This window comes from Pleurodeles waltl, chromosome 12 (assembly GCF_031143425.1).
Source record: "Pleurodeles waltl isolate 20211129_DDA chromosome 12, aPleWal1.hap1.20221129, whole genome shotgun sequence".
Classification (NCBI taxonomy): domain Eukaryota; kingdom Metazoa; phylum Chordata; class Amphibia; order Caudata; family Salamandridae; genus Pleurodeles; species Pleurodeles waltl.
In genome coordinates, this window is record NC_090451.1 from 673,059,657 (window position 1) to 673,086,029 (window position 26,373).

The following is a 26,373-nucleotide window of genomic DNA, read 5'->3' on the forward strand; positions in this document are numbered from 1 at the left end:
CACACAGATAGAGAAAGAGAGGTGCATTAAATATAATTATTCTATTCCCACTGATATGCACTTATCTGTAGCACATTTACTATTGATATTCTTGCCACAACATCCTTTCAGCACAACATTGACGGCTTGATAGGCTGGACCTTGTGGGATCGTCTGGATCCTATTGGGACCCAATCCACCTTACAGTTGACCAGAAGGGATGATGTTGGATATATACAGATGAGCACCTATGCTGGATCCGTTCCTCTGTTCTGTAAATATGCACCAGTGGTGAGTCACATGCAGCAAGTTAAATAAACAGCAGAGAACCGTTTTAATAACAATGTTGTTAGTCCGGATTATCTCTCCACAAAAGCGCAATGTTTTGGACCTATTAAAGTCCTCAATCTTAAAAAAAAAAAAAAAAACGTGCACGATCTGATCTACTGATCCTGCACAATAAATGCAAATTTGTAAATATTTGGACCGTTTGGGTTCAGCATTCAACTATATCTTTCTGCAGCTTAATTTCTGTTTTTGTTGTTGGAGGTCTTCACGGAGTTGTCCCAGACTCTAGCTGCTTTAGAGACCCCTTGTTTCTTCCTCCTCTCTTTAGAGGTGGGTGAGCCAACAAATTAGCAGGGAGAGCCAAGCCAACGGTATGGCTGGGCTCCAAGAGCCCATATACGAGCTAAGCCCTGAAACTTTTTGGCTCATAAACTATGCAACAAACATGTAAAAATATGATACTCTTCGAATTAAAAAAGGAAATTTCTGATGGGTGCTACTACCTTCAGATTCCTCACATTTAAACTAATCCCAGGTGCCAGACTGCATTTGGAAACTTCAAAGCTCTCACGTTGCCGGAAGGCAGTACTGGCTTTGTGCAGGTGCTGAAAGTGGCATCAGATGATGTCAGTGAAGCTACATAGCATTCATCTTGGCACAAGGTTAATTTACATCCATTTTTTTCCAGCCCTTAAGGCTGAGAGGATGAACTGAGATCGATAGAGTTGTGCGTTACCAAAAAATGTGATCTATCCATATTGTGTTCTGGGCAGTTTCCTGTCATGGCCTCTAGACCTACCCACACAAGTGAGGTACCATTTTTATCAGAAGACTTAGGGGATGCTGGGTAGAAGGACATTTGGGGCTCTCTGCAGATTCCAGAACTTACCATCACAGAACTTGTTAGTCAGAGTTTGAGGTTTGCAGGGGATTTTGAGTAAAACAATCTGGTGAAAGCCACCCAAGTCACCCCATCCTGAATTGCCCTATGTGTCTAGTTTGAAAAAATGTACAGGTTTTCTAGGTTTCCCTAGTTGCCCTCTGAGTTAAGGCCCAGAATCTACAGCTACCCACTTTGTATTTGTATTTAGTATTTATAAAGCGCATTACGGCCGTGGCATCGAAGCGCTAGGTATGAAAAGAGCAAGTGTCAGTAAATAGAAAAAGAGAAGACAGCTAATGGGGAAAGAGACAAGTTTTTACTTGCCTCCTGAAGGCCATAAAATTTTGTTCCTTCCTAATAATCCGGGGGAGCGAATTCCAATGCTTGGCAGCCACTACAAAGAATGCTTTATTCCCCCATCTAGCTTGCGAGTTGGAGGGACGTGGACCAGATGGGCTCCTGTTGATCTAAGTTGATGGCTCGCGTTTACCAACGTAGCCTTGAAGACAGGTATTCAGATCTGCGTCTATGTAAAGACTTATGAGTCAAACAGAGTTTTAAAAGTAATGCGCTTTATGACAGATAACCAGTGCAATTGTTTCAGACTTCTGCTAGCTGATGCAGAGTGGGGAAGATCTAAGATAAAGCGGGTAGCTGTATTTTTTAATCAGCCGAAGCTTCCTAAGCGACGAGTTGTCAAGATTGAGCATAAGGGCACTATAGGAATCTAATCTAGAAATTACTAATGCCAAGATCACTGTAATTCTAAGCTCCTTTTGCAAATAAGAAAGAGTTTTTGCCAGCATTTTCAAAGTCCAAAAGCTAGATTTGGTGATGGAATTTACTTGGGGCTTAAAAGATAGGCAGTTGTCAAAAATAACTCCCAAGTTTCTAGTGGTGGTAATGGGGGCAGGCAATTCGCCACACCCTGATGGCCACCAGCGTGAACTCCACAATCCCTTGCTAGAGCCAAAAAACAAAATCTCAGTTTTGTCGCCATTCATCTTTAGCCAGTTCAAGCCCATCCAGCTGTTAACCTCATGCATACAGTTGTGAAAGCGATCTGCAACTTCCTCACAGTTCTTAGGGATCGGAATAATTAGTTGTGTATTATCAGCGTAAGAAGTAGACATAAAGCCAAATGAACTAATAAGTCTGGTCAGTTGGGCTACATACAGATTAAATAATGTAGGACTGAGTGAGGAGCCTTGAAGGACGCCGCATGGCAGTTGATATGTCGGTGCCCTAAAGTCTCCACTGCGGACCGTGATTGATCTTTCTCCCAAAAAAGGATTCCAGGATATTTAATACTGTACCTCTAATCACTGCTTGATAGAGACGAGATGCCATAAAATGAGGGGAGATAGTATCAAAAGCAGCAGAAAAGTCCAATAGAACTAATATGGCTCCTTTCCCCTCTTCGACCAATCTACCTATCTGATGTGGTGGTAAGAGCAGATTCCGTATTATGGGCTTTCCTGAAGCCATGCTGAGAATAGTTTAGGCCTCACGAATTTTGGAGAAAGTTGGCTAGCTCTATGTTAATGTGTTTCTCAAAAATCTTTGCCTGAACATGGAGTAAGGCAGTAGGCCGCAGATTTTTAAGATCATGTACTGCTGGTTTCTTTCGGGACCACCGTCACTTCTTTCCAAGATGGAGGAAAAACTCCAGAAGTTAAGACCTCCTGGAAGATCGGAGCAAGGGCTGTAGATACTAGATCAGGAACCCGCTGTAAGATATGAAGAGGGTAGGGGTCTCTGGTGGAACCTGACTTAATTCCTATCCTAATCTCTTTAATCCTTCTTGGTGGTAGTTGCAGGAAGTTAGTTAAAATGGGACAGTCCTTGTCTGGAATGCTACTTAGATAATCATATGGGCAGGATATCCCTGCAGAACGAGTAAAAGTTGCATGGATATGTAGGACTATATTTTCAAAGATGGTCGCCACCTTATTGCAAAATTCTTGCGAATTCTCCAATTCAGGGGGTGTAGAGGGGTTCATCAGAGAGTGTATCACTTTCAAAAGTTATCTAGGGGCATTTGATGCCTCCTTAATTTTCTGAGTATAATAATTGGATTTAGCTTTAGTACTTGCATCTTTATAGACCCTAAGGACAACTCTATGCTTCTAAGTACAAATCAGAGAGTTAGCAATTGGAGCCACTTACTTTTTGGACCTTATGCATACCTCCTGTGTCATAATATGGGAATAAGTAGTGTCACCTGATATCCAAGGTGACCAATTACAGTGTTTGCAGCTCCACCTTTCCAAATTCTCTGGAGTAACCTTGAGCATATGCTTACATCCGTGGCCTCCCGCTAATGAGTAGAGGGGCTGAGAAGACTAAAAGATGCGGACAGGCATTGACTGGGAAGGGGCATAATCTCCAGCCCCCGGTTGGTTGCAGACGGGCGCAGACGGGCTTGCCTAAAGCATGCCTTTGGTGCGCCCGCTGCGCGGCCGCATCAATCCTAAAATAAGAGCTCCAGCTCCAATCGTGTGTGCTCACATTACAGGTCAGCAGCTAGTCTGCTGACCTGAATTCACCCAAAATGGTGGAAAGCAAGTTATGAAGGGGAGGGCTCTAACGGGCCCCTTCTCCTTCCAAGATAATCCAACTGGGCTCTTAGGCCCAGAATAGTCTGCAGTATGAAATATAAAACATATCTTGCCCCCAATAAAAATGTAACAGAATAAAAACACTTACGCTCAGAGATTGCAGCACGGCCGCATCGGCCCAAAAATGAGACCTCCGGCTCCAATTGCGCGTGCTCACGTTACAGGTCAGCTGCTAGTCTGCTGACCTGAATTCACCCAAAATGGTGGAAAGCGAGTTATGAAGGGAAAGGCTTTAACAGGCCCCCTCTCCTTCCAAGAAAGTCCAACCGGGCTCTTAGACCCAAAATAGCCTGCAGTTTAAAATGTAAAACATGTCTTGCCCCCAATAAAAATGTAACGGAATAAAAACACGCTCAGAGAAAAAACGGGTTCGTTTTTAAGTGCAAAAATGTGATGTATCCATGTTGCGTTTTGAGACGTTTCTTGTCATGGCCACTAGGTCTACCCACACAAGTGAGGTACCATTTTTATTGGAAGATTTAGGGGAATGCTGGGTGGATGGAAGTTTGTGACTCCCTCCAGATTCCAGAACTTGCCACAGAAATGTGAGGAAAAGGTTTTTTTTGGTCAAAGTTTGAGGTTTGCAAAGAATTCTGGCTAGGACTGCCTGATAGGACTGCCTGAGAGCCAAGCATCTCACCTCATCCTGGACCCCCCGCCTCCCCCCCCCTACTTTTCTTAGGCCTCCTGGACACACTTTTGATTTTTCTTGGAAATGTCAAATTTTGACTTAACTTCTTCTATCAAGTTGGATGGCATTGTTTCAAAAATTATCTTTACTACTTTGAGTCCTTTCCACTGTAATGTCTTGCTCAGCTTACTCCTCCCTCCCCATCATCTTCAAAGTGCCCTGCTAGCTCCTCAAAGAGGACCCCTCACCCAAAAGCACTCCTGCCAAAACCTCTTTACTCCCTCCTTCATTCCGTGTTCCACCAACTCCCAACTCCAAATCGCTGTTGCCCTGATGCCTAGGCTCCATCTTTTCCTGTAGGAGGTCCCCTTCATTAAGCACCACTTTCATAGACTTAACCCTAACATAGGACCTCAGTGAGGGAGTAATTTTGTATTTGTTGGAGAGTTTTCGGTGTTCAACAGGACCAAAGATTGGGGTTGATCTCACTTTATTGCCACCAAGGCAGTGCACACAGTGGTGGAGCCAAAGTTACTGGGGAGGTAATAGTGCTGTTTAGAGTGACCACCCATCCACAATTTTCACGGACTGTCCATAATTTTGGCCCAGGGTCCGTTGTCCGTAACTAAAGGTTTAACGGATGGCATTTGTCCCTAATTTTAGCCTTTTCGTTAAAAACAAGATAAATGAGAATTCCACAGCTGAATTCTCCTGTGCTGTGTTCCCGAGGGAGGGGCAGACAGATAAATAAAACCAGGCTTCTCGCCAGGAAGCCTGCTTCCTAAAATAAATGCAAGTACGTGCAAATGGTTAAATCTGCAATTGTAAAGGCTGCTCTGCAGCCATAAGAGTTAGGTGGTGGAGTCACTTGATGCTACCTGTGACAGAGATATTTATATATATTTTTTAGAGTTACAGTAAGGGTGGGTGTTCTAAGCTGTGGAATGCATGCTTTTAATGGGCAATTATACAAAAATGACTGCCCAGGGTTTAATATTTATATTATTACTGAAATATGTACTTTAGAACCATTTTTTATCTTTACCCTAAATGTATATGCCCATTTTGAGGCAGCCTAAATTATACTGTGTGTAATGCATGCTTAAAATAATGACTTACTCATTCACAGTGCTTTCAGGTACCTCATAGCGCTAAAAATACTAAAGTCACTTTTCCCTGCTGCACCAAGCAGGGCTCAATTCTATTGGCCTCTGCTTGCACATATAGGCATCTGTAGTGATCACATTAACCAGTAGAGGTTTCATGACATAAAATAATGCATTTACCACTGATCAGTTTAACTTTAATTTTTTATTTTTTTATTTAAGGTATGCATAATTTGATTTGCAGTTACTGGACTGTGAAAGATCTACAAAATACTTACAGAATATTTTGTTCTTTTTTAGCAACGTCTTTGATTCTGCCTTCCCGTTCTTTCATCCTGTCCTCATTGCAATAATCATTTTTTTTTAATGCACGTCGACTGTTGCTTTAAGTAGTTATGTAGACCAAGATTAAAAAAAAAATCCTTCAACACAGCAAGACAACTTGCATTGCGTGAGCGAGAGAGGTCAGGAATGCACCATATCTTTTAATATATGACACATTCCTGTCCTCTGCCTGCGCTGGCACAGAATCTGAAACCTAGCATGAACAGAGGCACCCTTGTGCCATGGTGCAAGGGTGCCCAAAAAACGTCTGCTTTCCTCACTTTTTCCATTTCATTCATTGTTTTCCGCTACCTTTTTATCTATCCCCAATCTCTACTCCTTTGCCTAGTTTTTCTCATTCCCGTTGCTGTCTCCTTCTCCTGCCACTCGCTCTATCCCTTTTATTACTAAAGATTCCTGCCTTTCTCTCTTCGAACTCTTGCCATTCTTCTCTCGTCTCCCATATCTCACGTCCCTCAGTGCCATCTCTTTCCTACCTGTCTCGTCCTGTACATAGTCCATCTTCTTTTTCTCCGTTTCTTCTTCTTCAAGCTCTCCTCCCATGTGTCTCCTTCTAGTATCTATCATATTCCTTGCCTTCCCCTTTCTCTTCAGTTTGTCTACAGCAGTTCCGATTCCCAGTTCTGAATGAAAAATGCTTATTTGATTTTAGATATGTAATATCGAAATGCACTGGGTCTGTTGTAGCTGTAGAACATACAAAGAAGGTTGCACAGTGCTGCTCATTTTTTAAACCCTTCTGCTGTGAAAACTGCCCCTGTTCTATGTGTGAGTAAAGCTTGGACAGTTGCTGCTATAGGGTTTTTGTATGTATCTTACTTTGTACTGTTAATATCAGTGCGGTGCCTCTCATGTGCGTCGTTGTGGGGCTTGAAGATGTCCTTTCAGTACAAAAACGAAAAAAACATTTGTGATTGTCAATTTCAGGCGGGGCATTTGCTACAACCTTTTGATTTTCAAGAAAAATGCATACTTAAATACATGGGCTTTCAGTCAACCTTCTTCATCAATTGGTCTGTTTATCTTTCTATCTACCACAGCATGGGGCAATGGTCTCTTCAGTCACTGGTTCCACTTATTGGGAGTGGCAGCGTTTCGCTTGAGCATAAAATACAATTACACCTAAAAATAAGTTCACTCAGTGCCTGGGGGAGCTGGAGGCGAATGTGAACTTTTTTAAAATTTGAATGAGAATAGTTTACCCTTTTAAAATTGTTCCCTTTTTATTTTGAGATATGTGCGCATTCCATTATATTGCTAAATATGGACCTCCTTTAGCTATGTGGTCTGCTTAGTGTTTGCTTTGGTTTGGGCACTACAGAATTCGGTAAACCGGCAATTTATTGTGCTCCCTGTACATCACGTGCTTCCAACACAAAACGCGGTGGACATTTTGGAACATGGTCATATGCAGTGTGGTTATATAAAGTTCAGGGAATACGTAAGGGGTCTCAAAGAAAAAAAGAAAAAATCTTCAGCAAAACTTTGATGGTAAACTTTTCTGAGAATATTCAAGTATGCATTCTCAGTGCCTCCTTTCACCTCATTTTTTACTGCTGAATAACATTTAATACTGGATCGTGTTTATAGTTTAAAAACAACAAATACAGCCAACATGAAATCTGCAGACAGCCTGTGCTACTCTTCGTAGTTCTGGGAGAGCTTTTGCCACGCTATGAGTTATAGGACTTCACTGATAGGCGGTAACAACAGAAATCTAGAATGATTTTGTTGCTGCCTTTAAGGATTATGCTCTTGCGAGAATGCAGGCCGAAGTAACGCAGCATGTTTCTCATGCCTCAAAAGCTTTTGAAAAACATTGATCTCAAATGGGAAGAGACGCCTAAAGAAAAGCAAACAGGCTTGCCTGTGCGATACCTATTGGTTTCTCCAGTTTCTTTTAGCCATGTTGAACTGCAGCACGGCTATAAGCAGGGCCACTGGAATTATGTGGCAGAAGAGGACCAAATTAGGCGGCAGAGTTGAGTAAATTATTCATCAAGAATAGGCATGTTATGCGGCACATTTTGTAACAGTATTGCTACGTTATTTCATCATTTTTAAACTTGGTAACACTCTCTGGGCATTGGTTGTACCTCATTAGTACCAGTTTAATACTCAAATATAGGAATAAGCAATAGAAAGGAGGCTAGTTAAGCTTTATAAGTTCCTTCCACTGTGCTGCAATTAGTGTTGTTCCATTTTAGTAACTTTTCAACCGTTTAAGCTAGAAACTATTTTTTTGTTAAAATCTGCAGATTATGCGGCAGATGATGTATTATGTGGCAAATATGTCAAATCCATAATTATGCAAAAATCGCTGCAGCTGCACAATCACATAATTCCAGTGGCTCTGGCTGAAAGTTAGAAAAAAGCACGATGACATGGCTAGCATGACTGTGAAGGAGCAGTGAACTTTTTTCTTAGTATGGGATTGTTCTCTGTCTTCACAAAAAAGTTAAATTATCTTAGGTCTGAGCTGAAGTTTGCTGTTTTGGCCTGGCATGAAGAAAGCGCCAAAAAGCCCATGAACATCGGGGAGCGCAGGGCAGTTTGCATCTTTGTAACATCTTGACATTCAACGGTGTGCCTTTTGTGCTTTTTTTCCTTCTGGCACAGGAGGGGGCATCAGTGAAGAAGGAAAGGGTGGGAGGAACTGACCGGACAAGCAACAAGGCAGGAGGAGGACGGGGGCAGGAAAACCAGGAGTACAGGAGGGCAAGAAAGGCGTGCCAGGAAAAGGACAAAAAAGTACCTCTGAAAACAGCGAGCTCTGTAAGGACACTGGGCAAGGGAAGCAGTACTTGAGCTATGCTCCAGGGTAGGGAAAAACATATGAAGAGGAAGTAAAGTGGCACTTGGTGACCAAAAGGAAGCAAGGAAATGAATGTGACAATGAAGCCAACTAACAGTAAGCAGTAGGTGGGCTGTAAGTAAAATAACGTTTTGCAAACAACAGTGCATGCGCTGACTCAGGAGAGACCTAAAGTACAGGGTGTGGGGGAGACAAATGGTTGGCAGAGGAAGGGGGAAAACTATCAAAGAGTTGAAGGTTCCTGCCAAACATATTGAAGGGCATAAAACAACTGACAGTGCTCCCAAAACTGTTTCGGACATATCACCTAACAAGCTAGTACATATTATGGAGGAGGTAGGCAGTCAGCACAATAAGAATGTACCAGACTGATTTTTTTAGTGCAAGCAGGGAACGGGTTGGGCTTGACAGAGACAATTTGGGAGACTGGCTAGTTCCAACCTGTTTTTTTCAACTCTGACCTACATTAGCCAGCATGTTTGAATATTTCTTTTTTTATGGGAGTTTTTTTTTTTTTTTCCCAGAAAACCCTTCTCCGGTTCTTTAAGATATAAAAAGCTGGCCCTGCTCAGTAGCAGTAGAATTCCGAGACCTCTGTCGGGATTAGATGTCAAATGCCTGACACTTGTCCTGTGAGGGTGGATATCTCTTTTTCGCAGTTGAACGGGGTCATCTTCTTGCTGGCACGAGAACATTGAAGAGCTTGGCAGGCCCTACGGTGATGAATTTTTACTTCACACTTGCTTTGAAATTATAATATAATGTAACTACATATATTTGCTGTCAACATTTTAGTTGAGAATCATTTTGGTTTATTTTCCTTTCATTGCTGTGACTATTTTTAAACGTGTGCTTTTAACGTGCTAAACTCCTTTTTTGGGAACCTCCTGGTGAAATAATAATGAATGTCTTCTTTGAACTGAGAAGTGCATTCCAGAGATTTTTGTCAGCTGGGTCATTAGTGAAAGCAAAATAGTACCTGCATCTGTTCTAGCATAAGATTGTAGGATCGTTTCACAGAGGCTTGAAATGTTTGAAGTGAAACTTATTATAAAATGTGCACTACTGTCTGCAGCAGTGACCCAGGAACCAGAAGCCAGGATGTTTGGCATTTCCCATATCCTTGAGTTTGCAGGGACCACCTACTAGTATACAGTATATTGATCTCAATGACCACGATGCTCAATCCTGTTGCTAAAATTGAAAATGGTCCTGTTGCCACTGATACAGGATGAGGCACAAACATTCAAGTTTTATAGTCCAAGATGTAACTTAGCAGAACTATTAGTCTTGCCGTGGCACAGAGGCCAGACTAGCCCTCCTTCATCCACATCACTTTTGACCAGGTTCTGCTTCAAGAGCTGCAGGTAGCCTGCTATCACTTTAATAAATTCCAGCTCAGAAGCTAAACATTTGCTGGTGATCCATGATCTGGTTAAGGTGGAAGATGGTGAAATCCCAGGATAGCAGAGACGATGCACCCACCCTCTGATACAGCGTTCGTCGACCAGAGTTTTAAACTCCTTTTGAATGTGGCAAAGGAGGAATGGTGATAATCCACCAGAAACCACAGTATGCTGTGGTTTTGCTTTCTCCAGGTACAATTCTTTTGCACATTTTACTGTTTAGTTTCCCTATGCCCTAATCCTTCAGCTTCACATTAATTTACCGTCTTCCAGGGTATAATCCATGCATCCATCATTAGCATGCCGAGTCTCTCTTGCGCCATTCTAGTATAATTCCTTCGGATAGGAAATTACAATAAGTTGCTGAATACAGATGTACATGCCCAAACGTGCATGTTTTTCATGTTCCTGCTGTGGTTCTGTACAGCGATTCTCCCTGCCTTCAGCAAAAGTGAATCTCTGTAGGAAACAGATGGAGACACCCAATGTAGATTTGCACTTGTGAAACTTGTAATTAGGCAGGTCAGCGTCTTCCACAGAGACACTGCAATTACTCCACCAGATTTGTAACGGGGCCCAAAGCACTGAACTAATCAGAGCCATAGCGATGTTGAAACACGACTTCTGGTTCATCTTCTATGCAGGAGCTCAAAAGGAAGAGATTATGAAACTACAGAGACTATGCATTTACGCAGCTATCGTACTCCTGGTTCCTCTGCACTCTTCAAATCTTGGAGAACCATGACCAAAACAAATGCTTAAATCACTTTCCCCACGTTATGCACATAGTCAATACCCTAATCTGAGGTAAGGTTCAACCACAAATCATGTGGAGGAAACACAATCTGGGTGATTGGAACATAGCTCCTAAATAGTCTGCACAAAGATCTTTCATTACAATCATATCAGTTTGTTTTCAAGACAAACGCTGAGCTTAATAAGAGACCTTTCATTCCCAGCAAGCAGGGTTGCCACCCAACTGGTTTTGTTACTGGCACTACCAGGATTATATTGTCTTGGCCTGTACAAAGATAAGGAAAATCTCCCAAAGCTGGTATTTTTTTTAGTCCTTATTTGTCCCTACTTCAGACATCAAATATAAATAGAAAGCACTTTCATATGTGTTCTAGAGCTTCATGATGCCTGAATAATAATTAAAGTAAATAAAGGCAGAAAAGTAATGTTACAAATTAATACACACAATTTTGTTTAAAATCCTATTTAGTATCTTGTCCGGGCCTTTGCAGTAGCTTAACACGACAACAAATGGCCAGTAATCTGCTCTTGGAGAGGTGGCAACCCTACCAGCAAGACCTCACCGGCCCTTCCCAAGAATTCACAGGGCCTCATGGAGTTCAAATAGACCACTCCCAATTCCTGGACTTAAATATTCACTTAAGAATCTGTAGCAATTTGTGGATTCTTAAAAGGCGAGAAGGGGCTAGATCAAGAGTGCTTGCATCATACTACACCAGCAGCACTACAAAGTAGGCACTGAATGGTGATACATAAATAAGTCTGAAATTTGACAACAGCAGCAATTGAGAAAGCATTACTAGCTTGGATGTCTTTTTACCTTGCAGATGGGAATTTCAGAGTGCCACTTGGAAACAACCTATGTTATTGGAACAAATGCTATTTAAGTATAACAACGTAAACCATTGCATGAACAGCACATTTTAGGATTTAGCCAGAAGTTTGAAAGAAACACACTCTTCTATGACAGAAAACTTCCAACCATTTCACACACTTATATTCCACATTCTGCTTCTTACCTTGTATACAGGGTGGCAGGAAGGCAGCTGGTGCAGAGTAGAGACCAGGACCACCTCAATGAGGAGATGCGTGCTCAGGTAGTGTGTGTGTCCCTGTTGAACCAGGAAGTCTGCATTGCGTACCCAAATCTTGGCCAGAATCCAGTCCCATTCAGTGTCGCTGGGCAGAAAGATTGGACTTTGCGGCCCCGGGGTTTGACTGATCTGCAAAAGAGGAGACACGATGAACCACGTGCACGTGAGTCAAATAAAGAAGAAGAAGAAGAATCAGAAGTCTACGCCTTTGTCACTGCTGCGTGTGAGCATCCAGTTTTTCAAGATACCAACAATGAATCTAAATGGGAATTGTTTACTTTGTCCATGGTTTTCCAGCAAATCTGGCATGGATCCTGAGCTCCTGGATTTGCCATGCCCTCCTCAAAGTGTCATAGAAATAACACAAAGTAAAAAAAAATCTGTCTTAGTTGCCAAACAGGCTTATTTCATTTAGGAAGAACATTCTTCCAGAACATGTTTGGTATTGCATGATTCTGGCTTTTGACTTTACAGGAAAACAGTGTGAAGTAGAGGGCAAACCTTGCTGGTATATACAAGGCATGAGATATGACTATTTACACGCTTGTCACTTCTCGAGAATTCCTCACATAACACATCACTCCACGTAGTAGATCACTTCAGGTCAACAGGAGACTGGACATTTATTAAAGAAACCAGTACATTACTTGGAATGTGTACAAGGAATAATGTTGTCTTCTGTCAGCAGTCTGAACCTACTATGTCACAATTGGCTTCTGCACTCTTATATGAAAAGCTCAGGGACAATTGTGGCACAAATACTGGAGAGAATAACGTGTGTTCATATTATGAGATAGATAAAAACAGAAAGCATCTCTTCGATTAATTTCCACCTACCATTGGGAGGGACTACTTTATTGAGTACTCACTAGTGTATTTCCGAAATATGGAAATTTACGTAGTAACAATTAAACATTTTCTTATTCTTCCTGTTGGGTTGCAGAGCATGTTGTACTCCAAAGCTGGCTCATGTTTTCATGCTTTAACCAAGATTTTATGGTCTTTTACTATACAGTATTTAAAAACGACTGATCACTAGCTTTGCACTGTCGTTTAAGTGGAAGATTACATCTTGAATTTGTTCTTTGGCCTTTAAAATTTCAGAATGTCTTCAAGTCTATGCCTGTTTAAAAATGTATGTGAACTTTAATTAGACTTAGTCCTTTGCATCCTTATTGGTCCTAAATTGTAATGTTTTATGACCTTCACCACGCAAATGTTTTAATTGAAAGTGGAAGTGAATTTGCATCTTGTTTTTTTTTTTAATTAAACAAAGCGGACAAGAAAACAAAACAAAAAAATGGATCCCAAGGAGTTGACAAAAGAAAGCTCAGGCATGGAAATGTTGTGCTTTCATGACATGGAGTAGTTAGGCCACCCTCAGTAATTTTGGGCCAGATGTACTAGCATTAGTAGTTCTGAATTTCTAATTGTGATTCATTCAGAAGCACATGTAGGAAATAGAGATTCCTAATGTATGAAATGCTTTATTCCTAAATAACGATTCCTAGAATGTCACAAATAGACCTACCTCATTAGGAGTCACAACCATCACAGGGATGGCGGCATGCTGAGGTCAGCAGACCACCATATCTGCAGATGCTTTTTAATAAACTGTTTTTTTTTTTTATTGCATCACATTTTTCTTAAGGAAAAATGTGATGTGTCTTAAAAGAAGTTACATTTTTTTTTAAGGAGTAGGCAGTTGCCCCTGGGACCTGCAATGAAAAAATTTTTTTTCAACAGTCTCAAGACGGGAAGGAGTCCTAAGGGGGGTGTGGGTGGGGGGGGGGCTTGGGGCCTTTCCGATTTGCGAATGGGTTACGACCTTTTTTAAACTGGTGGTAAAGTATTACTGTTTTGTGACTGGAATTCATTTGAAAAACAGTAATACATACTGTATTGATTCGGTATTTGAAAGGGATGCTCACTGCATGCCCCTTCTAAATACTGAATCTCAAATGCAAATTGTAATTTGGTAGCAATTTACCGAATCACATTTTGTACATTAGACAAAGCATTTTCCGGTCGCTGGCCATTAGTGTGTCCTGTGCTGAAAGACACCGGAGGATAAGAGACCTGCAGGCACTTGCAATTTGTAGTCAGTGAGTACCTAGCACAGCGTGTCTCTTAGTTGAGACCATGGTCGTGCTAGCTACCTGGATGGCGATGGGAAGGATTTCATCAGCTGGGGTTCTGTATAGGAGGCACATGGGGGCTGCAATGTGCTGCTGGTGACCTTGGAGCACGTTGGCGGGAAACCCCTCGAGGACCTTGTAATCCACAAAAAAGATGTTGCCGTTCTGCAAAACACAGAAAAAAGTAAATTTGGTGAGTTGTGTAATAGGAGTCCTCTGTTGAACATGAGGTTAGTTCAGGTACATAGACCAAATTGGAGGCTGTACAAAGCACTTATAGTCGTCCTCAGCCCAGGACCACACTGACCAGTGAAAAGTATATTTTAGGCATAGCAAGAATCCTGGATGTCCTTCTACAGTTAAAGAAACTGACGCTCAGCCCGACCTTCATCTGGTTGTGTTCTGACATGAATACTTTCCTTTTCCTAGACAGATAGACTGCCAGAACCAATCCTATCACAGACCTTTTCACCCTTTGCCATATGTACACATTCCTACCTGCAGCTCAATGTGGAGGCTGGTGTGGTTTCCAAGGGAGGGTTTAACCATATCATCGGTCACTGGGAAGTTGATTGGAAGTGTGGTGCACTTCTGAATCTGCAATGGGTTTGCCCCATTCAGGAGCTGGTATCCGAAGAAAGAATCTTCTTTCCAATGATGGGACACATACTCTAAGAGAAAGAGTGAACAACAGAGAGACTAGTGAGTAGAATCGGCCTCAAAAGAGTGAGAAAGGTCAAGATCCAGATCGAAGATGCAAAGAGTGAAAATTCTTATACCTGAGACTTCTGTCTTCTTTTTCCAGAAGACCTTCTCAATGTCTTCAAAAGTCTTCCAAGATTCTTGTAGATTTAGCAGGCCCTTCAGCTTCAGCTCCAAGGTTCTGAGCATCACAACAAGAAACAGAACAAGATGGTGATCATCCCGTTCAATTCAGAATGCCATCCTCTGGTCATTTGCGTCACCTTATAGTCAAGTCAAGTCAAAGAAACTTTATTTAGGCTACAAGAACCATAAAAGCGCATAGCAGCAATAAATACAAATAAATACACAAGGTAATAAATATAACAATACAAAAATGATAAAAATGGAATAAAGATAAAATACACTCACACAGTGCGATGGGACAGTCTTGTTGAAATCATTAAACAGATAAGAATTTCCCTCTGACAAACCAGCTAGCTCCGAGGAACTTGGCAATGGCGATCACTAGCGTTGGCCTAGTGTCTGATCTGAGGATTCGCAGGGCTATTTCAGAGCTGCGGACGCCCAGCAGTCTACATGCCGGGGCCAGCCATTTCCTACGTGAGGCGGTGTACACGGGGCAGACAAAAAGGACGTGAGGGAGATTCTTGACGGGGGCTTTGCAGGCTGGACAGGCGGTTGATTCATTGTGTGACCAGTGACTGGTGAAAAGTCTTAATGGTAATGTTCCAATGCGGAGCTGAAAGTACAGTTTCCTTTCCCTTGGGACCGTGATTATGTCTCAAAAAGCCTCATACTTGGATGTCTCTTTTAAGTTAAAGTCACAGGATAATGTAGTGTGAAGTGCAGCCCCTATATCTTCGTGATCTGCCATTTGCCAATATAGTTTCTTTAATTCGCTTTTCGAGGGAAAGACCGGAGGTGGTTGGTGAATTCCAGAGTTCACTGAGCCGGAGTGAGTAGAATGACCCCTTGATGTATCGTAGCCAGGGGATTCTGTGAAGATGATCAGCTTTTAAAATGACCAGCAGGGCTTCAGTAAAGGTTTCAAGCTCTGGAGTAGTCCAGAAACGCCGCCAGTACAGCAGAGGGTGTAGACGGCCTTTATGACCGATGCGTTTTATGCCAAGATCCTTAAAAAGGGGGAACAGTGGAGTGCTTGGCGGAAGGGACACAAGGTTTCTCATGAAGTTGTTCTCTGCAATGGTTATGTCTTAAATTTTAGCATAACCCCATAGTTCGGCCCCATAAAGAGCTGAGGTCACAGCCTGGGCTTCGTATATCTGTATTGCTGGGCGAATTAGTTTTGTGTGTGAGAGGTGAAAGTTTTTTGATAGTACCCCTGTTCTTTGCTTTAGTTTTAAGGCTTGCTTTCCTATTTGTGATTTCAAAGACATGTTGGCAGTCAATGTTCTACCCAGGTAGCTAAAAATGCCCACCTTCTCAAGTGTGGTGCCCTCTAGTGTAAACTTCCCTCTAAAAGATCTATGGGGATTAAGGGGCATTAGTTTTGTTTTAGGGGCATTGATTTCAAGTCCCCAAGTTGAGCAGAATTTCTCAAAACACGTTAGGAGTTTCCTTAGTCCACTAGGGGTCTTGGATATCAAGAGAGTATCATCTGCAAAGAGCAAGACAGGGATTTTTGGTGTGCCAAGTGATGGTGCGTCATCCTCCACTCTAAGCAGGGAAGGGACGATTTCATTGATATACAGAGAGAAGAGGGTCGGGCGAGGACACACCTTTGCCCCACACGCCTTGATACATGGATTCTATCAGTTAGTTGACCCTTGTTGTCCCACCTAACTCGTGCATAGTTGTCCTCGTGGAGCCGTATCTATATTTCTAGGATATGCTCCGGGATTCCCATTCGGGAGAGTGTGTCCCATAGCTTGTTGCGAGGTACTAGGTCAAAAGCAGACTTTAGATCCACAAAAGCTACATAAAGGCTCCCTTTGCCAATAAGCACTGTTTTCCAGTATAGAAATAGGAACCGGAGGGCTTGATCAGTGGTAGATATTTTCTTCCGAAAACCAGCTTGGAGGGGACTAAGGATATCATGTTCGGTCATCCAGTCTTCGATCTTTCCCAAGAGGCAGTGGCAGAAGGCTTTTTGCACACAGTCAATTAGACTAATTGGTCTATAGTTGCAGGGAAGTGATCTGTCGCCCTTTTTAAATATTGGGATAACAATAGCCCCTTTCCAGGACTCTGGGATAGGCGCCCCAGATGCTATAGCGTTCGCTATGATGGTGAGGTATCTTGACCAGGATGCTATGTCGGTTGAGAACAGGTCTGCTGGGACACCATCCGAGCCAGACGCCCTGCCGCGTTTTATGGTGCCTAGGGAGTAAGTTATGTCACTTTGAGAGAACAACTGGAGTACTTCAGTGGTGGGTGCTAAAGAAGTATTTAGGCTGGGGTCCATGCGGACAGGAGTGGGGCTATCATGGTCATGGGAGTACAGCCTGCTAAAATGATCTACCCAGTCCTTCAGGGCAATGTTTTTTGTAATGTCCAATCCACTGCTTGGTTGTAATGTCCAATCCACTGCTTTCTGGGCCTCTCGCAGCCAGGGACCAGAACAGACTAGAGTTCCTCTTGCGGACAGCGTCACTAAGTCACTTGTCATCTTGGTCAAGCTTGGCTTTGCGTATGGCTGACTTGCAGGACTTTCTAGCTAGGTGGATGGCAGTGGCATCCTTGGATTTAATAGCTTGGATTAAGCGTTTATTTAGGGACCGACACATTTTATTGAACCAGCGGTGCCTACCCATGGGTCTCTTGCCATCATGGGCTGGGGCTACTAAGAAGTGGGCTGCGATATCCCTGAAGCATGAGGTGTGGATTAAACTTATTTCCTTATAGGGGATTGCAGGACCCACCTCTAGGTTCATTAATGTAGTCTTTAGGGTGTTATTGGCTGCGTTGATGAGTGCGGGCCGAGCCACAATCTTGTCCCACTTTAGGTGTCGTTTGTCGTTAGCCAGGCTGATACCCTCTGGTGCTGCTACTGAGGAGTTAATCATGGGCGAGAGGTCACCCAAAGCTAACGTGTGAACAGAGAGGATTATGATCACTTTCAGTTCTTTCAACAATCGTCATATCGATGACTAAGGGCCATAATCTTATGTCGAATAGACAGTAGTCGATTCTGCTGGTGTGGTTGGTTTTGTTGAATGTGTGATGGCCTTTGGTGTCTGATTTGGTTCTGCCATTTAACACCCTGAGCCCAAATTCCATGGTCAGTGACTTAACTTGGACAGCAACCTGCGTCCATCTCTTGATGGGTGGAATGGACAGGGCGGGGATAGATCAAGCTCGATCCTACTCGTCTGTGGACCTGAGATCATCCCAGTCTAGAGGTTTGAATGTGACATTAAAGTCACCTGCCACAATGGTTTTATGATGGCAGGGGCAGTTTTGCAAAAGGGCTGCCAGGTCACAAAGGGTTTTGGAGACTTGACCCCCCCTGACCCCTCGGGTGTAGATATTGAAAATGTTCACAACAGTGTCAGGCCCAAATGATAAACGAAGACCTAACAGGTCGGGAGAGTCGGTGGGTAGCTGTAATATATGACAGTTAAGTGATGTTCTGATCCAAACGGTCAAGCCCCCTGAATGCCTGCCTCTAGTACAAGGCACAGCAGGGATATGGAAGTTTGTATAGCCTGTTCGAAAAAGTGGATCGGTTGACCATGTCTCTTGAAGAAGACATATGTCATGTTCATCAATAAAAGAGGTGAAGGATGGAAGAGGGAGGATAGATTTCAAACCTGCCACGTTCCATGAGACAAGTCGTACCCCAGTGAGCGGTTGAGCAATCCTGTCTAGATGCCTGGCATTTGCATGATTAGCTGCCAGAGGTTGATTTGGCAGGTGTGGTTGAGTCGGAAGAAGTGGATCATTACCCATATTGGTCAGTGAGACCTGGGGTGAGTGGTGATGTTCCTCTAGTGGAGCTGGCCCTGGTGGGGGAAGTGCTTGCAGGCTTAGCTATCGGTTCTTGATTTGGTGGGTAGTATTCCTTGAAGACGAAAGATGCAGTATTGTCATATTTGCACAGTGAACTGTCAAAGGTCTTGGGGAATATATCGTGAATGGGAGAGAGAATACTTGCACTGGCAGTGTTAGGGATTGCAGCAGACCTGGGGGTGATTGATATTAGTTGGCTGCATGGTATTTCAGCATAGGTTTTGGATGAAGCTTTAAGTCAATCGTTCTCGCCATGGGTGGATACATTATTTGCTGGGCAGTAGCTCGGACGATCCCCGTAGTGCGTAGGTGGCCTAGGGTATTTGAACTGGATGCGCGAATGTGCAGGTGGGCTTGTTCTTGCATCTAGGGCCACCAAATTGTCCACCATGGTCCCGTCCTCGAGTGTCAGTTTTAAAATGTCAAAATGTGTTCCCGGGTCTGGCCATCTTGCTGCATTGATTATGTCCTCGTGTATTACAGAGCGACGGCCTCTTACATGGCGAATCCAATGGATTGCCTTGTTTTTAATAGAGTCTGCCCCTTCCTTATGTGTCGATGTGTTTAATTTGGGGACGTTGACCATTAGAACTACATTGCCTGATTGAGACCAATTATTGGCAGGCTGTGCAGAGTATTTTGGGGCCGTATTGCTCATGAGTTTGGGGATTTTGTGATGGTCGTCTAGTGTGTTTCCTGCGCCTAAACTGTTGTGCAAAGGAGGCTGGAGTAAGTTCTTGGTCTTAGCACCAACTGGGACGAGGCCATCACGGCTGGGTGCTGAAAGAATGGGCAGATTCGTCATGGGGCCTGGTAGGGTTCGGCTCTGGGTAAGGTTCAAGGTGGTCGTGTCATCTGCAAGAGTTAACTGTTTTACTACTGCAATTAAGGAGTTAACCATGAGCTTAAGTTCTAGTACTTTCTTTTTAAAATCTTGTATGCATTGAATGTGCTGTGGGTTATTGTGAGTTGAGTTATGTGCTTGCGGGTGCTAGCCCATCCACCCTGGTACCTGGGTCGATGTCGTCATGTGATTCTGGGGTGTTAGCGAGTTAAAGCGGTTGCTACAGTGAATGAAATCGTTAGAGTCCAGTGGTAGCTCCTTCACTAGAGATGGAGCAGTGTGGGTGATAACATTCCTGCCCTCTCCCTGTCCTGTAGTGGCTGTGTCTTGTTGCCCGCACTTCACGAAGATTTCAGCAATTTTCTTTGGGCCAGCCCTCCTAATGGTTGGGGAGTGCTCCCCCCAAGTGCCGTTAGGATTATTTCCCTGAGGAGTAGTTAAAATGTCCTTGCATTCACCCAAAAGAGAGCCAATTCTGTCCATAACGCAGTTACTAGCTGCATGCTTGTGTCTTTTCCGCTTAGCTTTTAGCACAGCCTCTGCCCCAGCCTCTATTGCTTTCCTTTTACCCACCTGGGACGGTTATTGGTGATGAAGCGTTCTATAGAGTATCAGTATAATGGTGCAACCTACGGGATGGCACAGTATTGGCAATAGTCAATGTTAGGGGGGTGGCCAGCTCAGCCTCTTCCGGGCTCCGACGGGTGTGGACGAGCCCGCCCTTGGACTGGGCTTCGCCCGTGCGCGTCCTGCGCAGCGAGGTGCCCCCATGCGCTTATATAGCGCTCGTTGGTGTCAAGTGGGTGCAGGTGAAAATGGCCGCCTCCTGGGGCCTCAAAGCAGCTTGGGATATGTAGTCCCTCTCAAGTCTTTTAGCGCATCCCACGCAGCAAGGTGCCCCCACGCGCTTTATAGTGCTCGTTGGTGTCAAGTGGGTGCAGGTGAAAATGGCCACCTCCTGGGGCCTCAAAGCAGCCTGGGATATGTAGTCCCTCTCAAGTCTTTTGCGCGTCACCTTATATTACATCGTCTTGTAACAAACAGCTGTGACCAAAGAGTATTATTTGAAAATAAATAACCTTCAACACCAACTGTTTAGTTTCCTACTGCAATAATAATCTATCATCTTTACAAAAAAAAGCAGTTTTTAGGTGTGGGGATAGGTGAGAGCAGGGATGAAAGGAAGACAACACCGGGTAGGAGGGCACCAGTTTATTTCTTGTTCTGTCTGGTCTTGGCAATAACTGCCTCATCCAACTCCCTTCACGTTCCACATTCCATGCAGGAAATTGGAACTCCATCTAACATTCTACACACAATACCCAGCACACTCCCCCTTCCTTCACAATAACAGAAAACAAATGTGTGAACAATAAATTACCTAAGTCTAACATATACATGGCTGCATATGTGATTGACTATATTGTTTGATGTACAGCGTAATCCTTGAATTTCATAGGACATGACCTCATCCCTCCTGATACTCTCCGGTCCATACTCTCCTCCATGCAATCTTCACTTACCACCACACCCAGTCTCCTGTTGACTTCATCCCTTTTAGGTTCTGGCACAGTGGAAAGGAAGGATTTATTCCATCTCTTCCCATTCTCTAACACTACCACATGATCCAGAACTTTCCTCACTTTAGCAGGAGAAGAAACCTAGATAAACCCTTCCGCACAAAACCCGGTCTCTTAATTCTCACCCACTCACCTTCTTGTACAACAAGACCCTTGCATTGCGTGCCCTTTGTTCTGAATCCTTCCTGTGCCGCTGATCTCACATCCACTACTTTTCCCAACTTGTCCAAGTCAATATTCTTCCTAGCCATTCATTCCTTATTTAACTTTGAACCAGCCACCCTACCTCTTAGTAATGTGAATGGGGAAATCCCTGTACTAATATGGGGTGTTGTCCTAGTCCCCCACAGCAAGTCTTTGGCAGTTTCCTTCCATGGTAGCCCTTTGACCAATGCCAATTGCAAATTTTTCTTCATGACACGGTTCAACCTCTCCACCAACCGGTTGCTATGAGGATGATAAAGGGAAGTTAGAGTGTTTATTCCCAACCTAGCCAGAAAACCTGCCATCTCTTTAGAAACAAGTTGTGTCCCATTATCAGTTACAATCTCTTCCGGAAAACCTTCTCTCAGGAACACTTCTTTGAAAAACATTGTGACTGTATCAGTACTCACATGATCTACAAATTTTACTTCGGGCCACTTGGTCATGTAGTCCACCATCACCAGGGCATACTTAGGTATACTACCAATTACCTCTAACGGTCCCGAGATGTCAAATGCCAATTTGGATCATGGTACATTTTTAACCTCAATGGGAACTACCGGGGAATGATATGTCACCTGAGATTTGTCACTCAATACACACAACAGTCGTGTACATAATGCTCAATTGCTCTATCTACCCCAGGCCACCAGAAATCCTCTTACCCTACGCTTCATAGCGCGAATCCCAAGATGTCCCTCGTGTGCCAACTCTAACACTTTTGTTTGTAGACTGTCCGGGACTATTAACAGATTACCTCTCTACATAATATTTCCAACAATGGATAACTCCTCTTCAACTCTTTTGTAGGGGATTAGATCCTCTGGTGTGTTTTTTGCACTGGGCCATCCTCCTGTGATGAAACTCTTGACTTCCTGCAACACTCCATCATTCAAGCATGCACTTACCCACTCTTGTTCAGTCAACGCTCCCTTAGAAACATCACCAACAGCATTCACTGCACACACAATTTCCAATTCGTCCACCGTTTCTGATTCATCGTCACTACTCGACAAAGGTAATCTGAACAGGCAATCAGCCACCCGATTTTTCACACCCGGCATATACTCCAGCTTATAGTTGAATTCTTGCAGCCTATATTGCCACTTTGCAATACGGGGTGTGGCCCTGCCCCCACCCTTTGTGCTAAAAAGATCTACCAATGGCTTATGATCCGTTCTTAAGACATATTCTTTTCCCCACAAGAAATTCTTAAAATGTTCTACACCCCACCACATGGCCAAGGGTTCTTTTTCAATTGTAGAATATGTCTACTCTGCCCCCTCAAGGTTCTAGAGGCAAATACAATAGTGTCTTCTTTTGCATTGCTCCTCAGTTGCATAAGCACAGCACCGAGTCCTATATTGCTTACATCAGTTGCAATAATGTGTGTGTGTCATTAATGTCAAAAGCCTTAAGAGTATGCACATCGGCAATGCTCTTTTTGATTAACTCAAATCTTTTGACACACTCACTGTCCCATGTAAACTTGACATTTTTCATTAGAAGATTGCGTAAACATGCTGTCATGTCTGAAAAATTGGGCACAAATTTCGCATAGTATTCCATCAAACATAGAAAAGACCGTAGTTGATCTTTATCCACAGGCATAGGTGCAAGACGAATCGCATCCAAAATCTTCATTTTAGGTTCTACCCCTTTCTCTGATAAATGGTGTCCCAAATAATCCACGCCTTCCTGCATAAACTTGCATTTGTCCTTTGTTAATGTCATCTCACTCGATTTAATAATTTCCAACACACCCCTTACTCTCTCATCGTGCACAGCAACAGTTTCCTCAAATATCAATATATCATCTTGGAAGTACATAACACCTTTTTTTGTCATGAAACAACTTGCTCATCAAACGCTGGAATACAGCAGACGCAGATGCCAGACCAAATGGCATACGTATGTATTTGTATGTGCCTTCTGGAGTCCCAAATTATGTGTAGTGTCTAGAATCCCTTCTCAATTCCACCTGATGATATGCAGAAGATACGTTAGGTGAGGTGAAATACTTTGCCCCCTTCAAACTTGCCAACATTTAATTGATGTTGGGAAGTGGTTGACGGTCCACCCAAATATTTGTATTCAAGTCTCTCAAATCCACACAGAGTCTTAAGGATTTGTCTGCTTAACGTGCCAAAACAATAGGTGCCAGCCATTGATACCCTTCAGTAGGTTCAGTTATGCCCAACGTCCATAGTTTCTCCAATTCACACTTCAATTCAGCACGTAGTGCCAATGGTCCTTTGTGTACCTTGTGAGCCACAGCCTTTGTACCTTTTTTCAATATTATGCGATGCTGGAAACCCTTGAGCTTTCCTAACTCTTCTGCAAAAACATCTGGGTAATCTTTGATCCAAACCTTGGTTTCTCCGGTATCCCATTTGGTAAGCGTTGTTATTTTTTGATAGAACCATATCAGGGTAATTCGGGTCTAGAATGATTACCATCTCTCCTTGTTCTTCCCAAACCAATAAATTTACACCCTCCTTAGCCACGTACACTGTTCTCACTGCATACTTCCCTTCGAAACCTAAAGTTGCTTCAAATTTTCCCACAATGTCTACGTGTTTTCCTCCATACGCAATTTGTTTTTATACAAGATTCCTGCACAACCATGTCGTCAATATCCTTGAAATCAGCCATATTAATTAACGTGAATGGTGATCCAGAATCTGGTAAAAAAAAAAAAACTTCACATTTTTATTGTTGACCAAAACCACACAAGATGGTGGTCTCCTCTTCTGTGTCGCTATCAAGGAAGTTATTTCTACAGTACCACCGTCCTCTTGACTCTTAGACGAGAGCCTGAGGATAACATTCTCACCTTCATCCGAAGGGGCGTATGCAACACATTTTTCATGCCTGTGCTTCCCTTACATACCCTTGCGAAGTGACCTCACTTTCCGCATTTGAAACACAATTGATTCACAGCTGCACAATTCTTTGAATTACCTACATGAGTCCTACTACTGCACCTATAACAGGTTATGTCACTAGGGATGTTCTTGTTCTTGGATGATAAGACTTCACGTTCGTCACATCCACTTGCTTTGTTACTCTTCACGGTTGATTTTGCCACTTGTTTAGTTTTCATATGTTGTATCTCCATATTTTTTACGGTTTCATTCATTTCACGCATGCAAATTTGTGAATGTTCTATACTCCTAGCCAGCTTCAAAGCAGTTTTTAAATCCTGGTCTTCCGTGGCGAAAAGTTTTTCCTGTATTTTTTTGTTGTTTGTTCTCTAAATTAGCCGATCACGTATTATCTCATCCCTAAACTCTCTGTAATTGCAACTGGCAGTCAGAGTTCGTAGCGCTGCTACAAAATCGTCAGTTGATTCTCCCGGAATCTGTGCGTGCTGAAGAAACTTATGTCCTTCAAGAACAATGTTCTTCCTTGGACTAAACCTCTTATCCAACGTGCTAATTATCGAGTCATATTCATCTACCATAGACGTTGACTCTATTCCATCTTCCCCCACCGTTCAGATACCAACTGCTTCTAAGGGCAATGTTTTTAAGATGTTCCTTCCTTCTGTACCCAAATTATATATCAAAAGCGCTTTTTTCTTTTTCAAAGTAAAAGTGTCACTCTCTGTAGCCTTCAGGTATGCCTCAAATGTCTCCTTCCATGTTTGCCAATCAACAGGCGGTGTTCCTGATGACTGGAAGAACGAGCAGGTGCAAATATCTTCTCCATTGCAACAGAAATATTATAACTTCCAATTTATTTCAACCAAGTCCTTAATATACCTCTGCTATACCGTTCCTTTTTTTCCTGTAGATGTATTGTTTTTCTTTTTTTTCCTTTTTATTTTCACTTCTCTCTGTTTCAGAAGGAATTGCAAATGCCTTAATGTGTTGTTCCTTCTTTTTTCCTTTTTTTGTTTTTGTCACAGTACTTGTATCCTTCTGTATTACTTCTGTGTTTGGTCACATTCAAAACTATATTACTATCTTCAAGATGGCTGCCACTATGATTGTTCTTCCTTTCTTTTTACATCTGGTTGGGCACATTGAAATACTTCCCCAACCTTTTAAAATGGCCTCCAGATACGCGTGGTGAGCTCTCAGCTGCATCTCCATAGTCCTTCCTCACTTTCACCACTGGAAAGTGAACATGCGCAATGTGCACGCTCGTCTGTCCACAAAAATGTTTTTCCTGAAAGCGTACCTTGCTCATGTATGTCACGCCCTCCTCACCAGCAGTCTCCGCCTCTGCCCCTAAGTGTCGCAGCTCAGCATGTCTGAAGCTCCGCTCGCATACCAGCTACGAAGCTTGGCTCTGCGTCAACAAAGCCACTTCCCAAAATCAAGGAAGCAACTTGCCGCGTGAATGTCCTTGCCCACTCATCGCCACTGAAAGGAAGACGACACTGGGTAGGAGGGCACCAGTTTATTTCTTTTTCTGATGGCGTCTCGGTAATAACTGCCTCATCCAACTCCCTTCACGTTCCACATTCCACGCAGGGAATTGGAACTCCATCTAACATTTTACACACGATACCTAACAAGGGAGAAGCATGTGGTTCATATATGTCCACAGAACACATCAATGATCAACATTTACCATAAAGCACAACAATATGCGGTCACCTAACTCTACACAGCAACTTGTTTTAGCATCCCAAGCAAAAGGTTGATACAACATTATTCAGATATCAACTGTCTGGTCCACAGATCTTAATGTTCGGCATTGCATATTGATCACCTAAATGTAACCTAGTGCCAGGTAGCATCCATGAACACCCCCTAATAGAAACCAGGGTCATGTATCAGACAAAGACCCACACCATCATTCCCAGTGCCAGGTACCAGATAACTATCTCCTTCTCAGGTCCTGCGCCAATGATTGCAGCGCTGCAGGACAGTGCAACAACCTTAGCGGCTACCCCCATAGTTAGGCTGCTGGGTGTGTGTGGCACGGAGCGATTGGTCTATATCTGGCAGAGCTCCTCCCCTCAGCATTACTGCTGTAGAACTGCAGATGAA

General features: G+C 43.1%; 1 protein-coding gene and 1 long non-coding RNA gene across 2 annotated transcripts in view; one reads left to right on the plus strand and one right to left on the minus strand.

Moving 5' to 3' along the window:
• The window catches only part of LOC138268704 (hydroperoxide isomerase ALOXE3-like), a 223,324-nt gene that overhangs the window by 88,897 nt on the left and 108,054 nt on the right, over positions 1-26,373 (minus strand). Inside the window, exons 5-8 of the mRNA XM_069218621.1 lie at positions 14,842-14,945; positions 14,561-14,733; positions 14,084-14,227; positions 11,850-12,053 (exon numbers count right to left, since the gene is read on the minus strand). Coding sequence (XP_069074722.1) covers positions 11,850-12,053; positions 14,084-14,227; positions 14,561-14,733; positions 14,842-14,945 — 625 coding nt within the window. The remainder of the gene's footprint in view (positions 1-11,849; positions 12,054-14,083; positions 14,228-14,560; positions 14,734-14,841; positions 14,946-26,373) is intronic.
• The window catches only part of LOC138268705 (uncharacterized), a 527,660-nt gene continuing 526,850 nt past the window's right edge, over positions 25,564-26,373 (plus strand). The window contains exon 1 of the long non-coding RNA XR_011200058.1: positions 25,564-25,761. This is a non-coding gene — a long non-coding RNA (uncharacterized lncRNA). The remainder of the gene's footprint in view (positions 25,762-26,373) is intronic.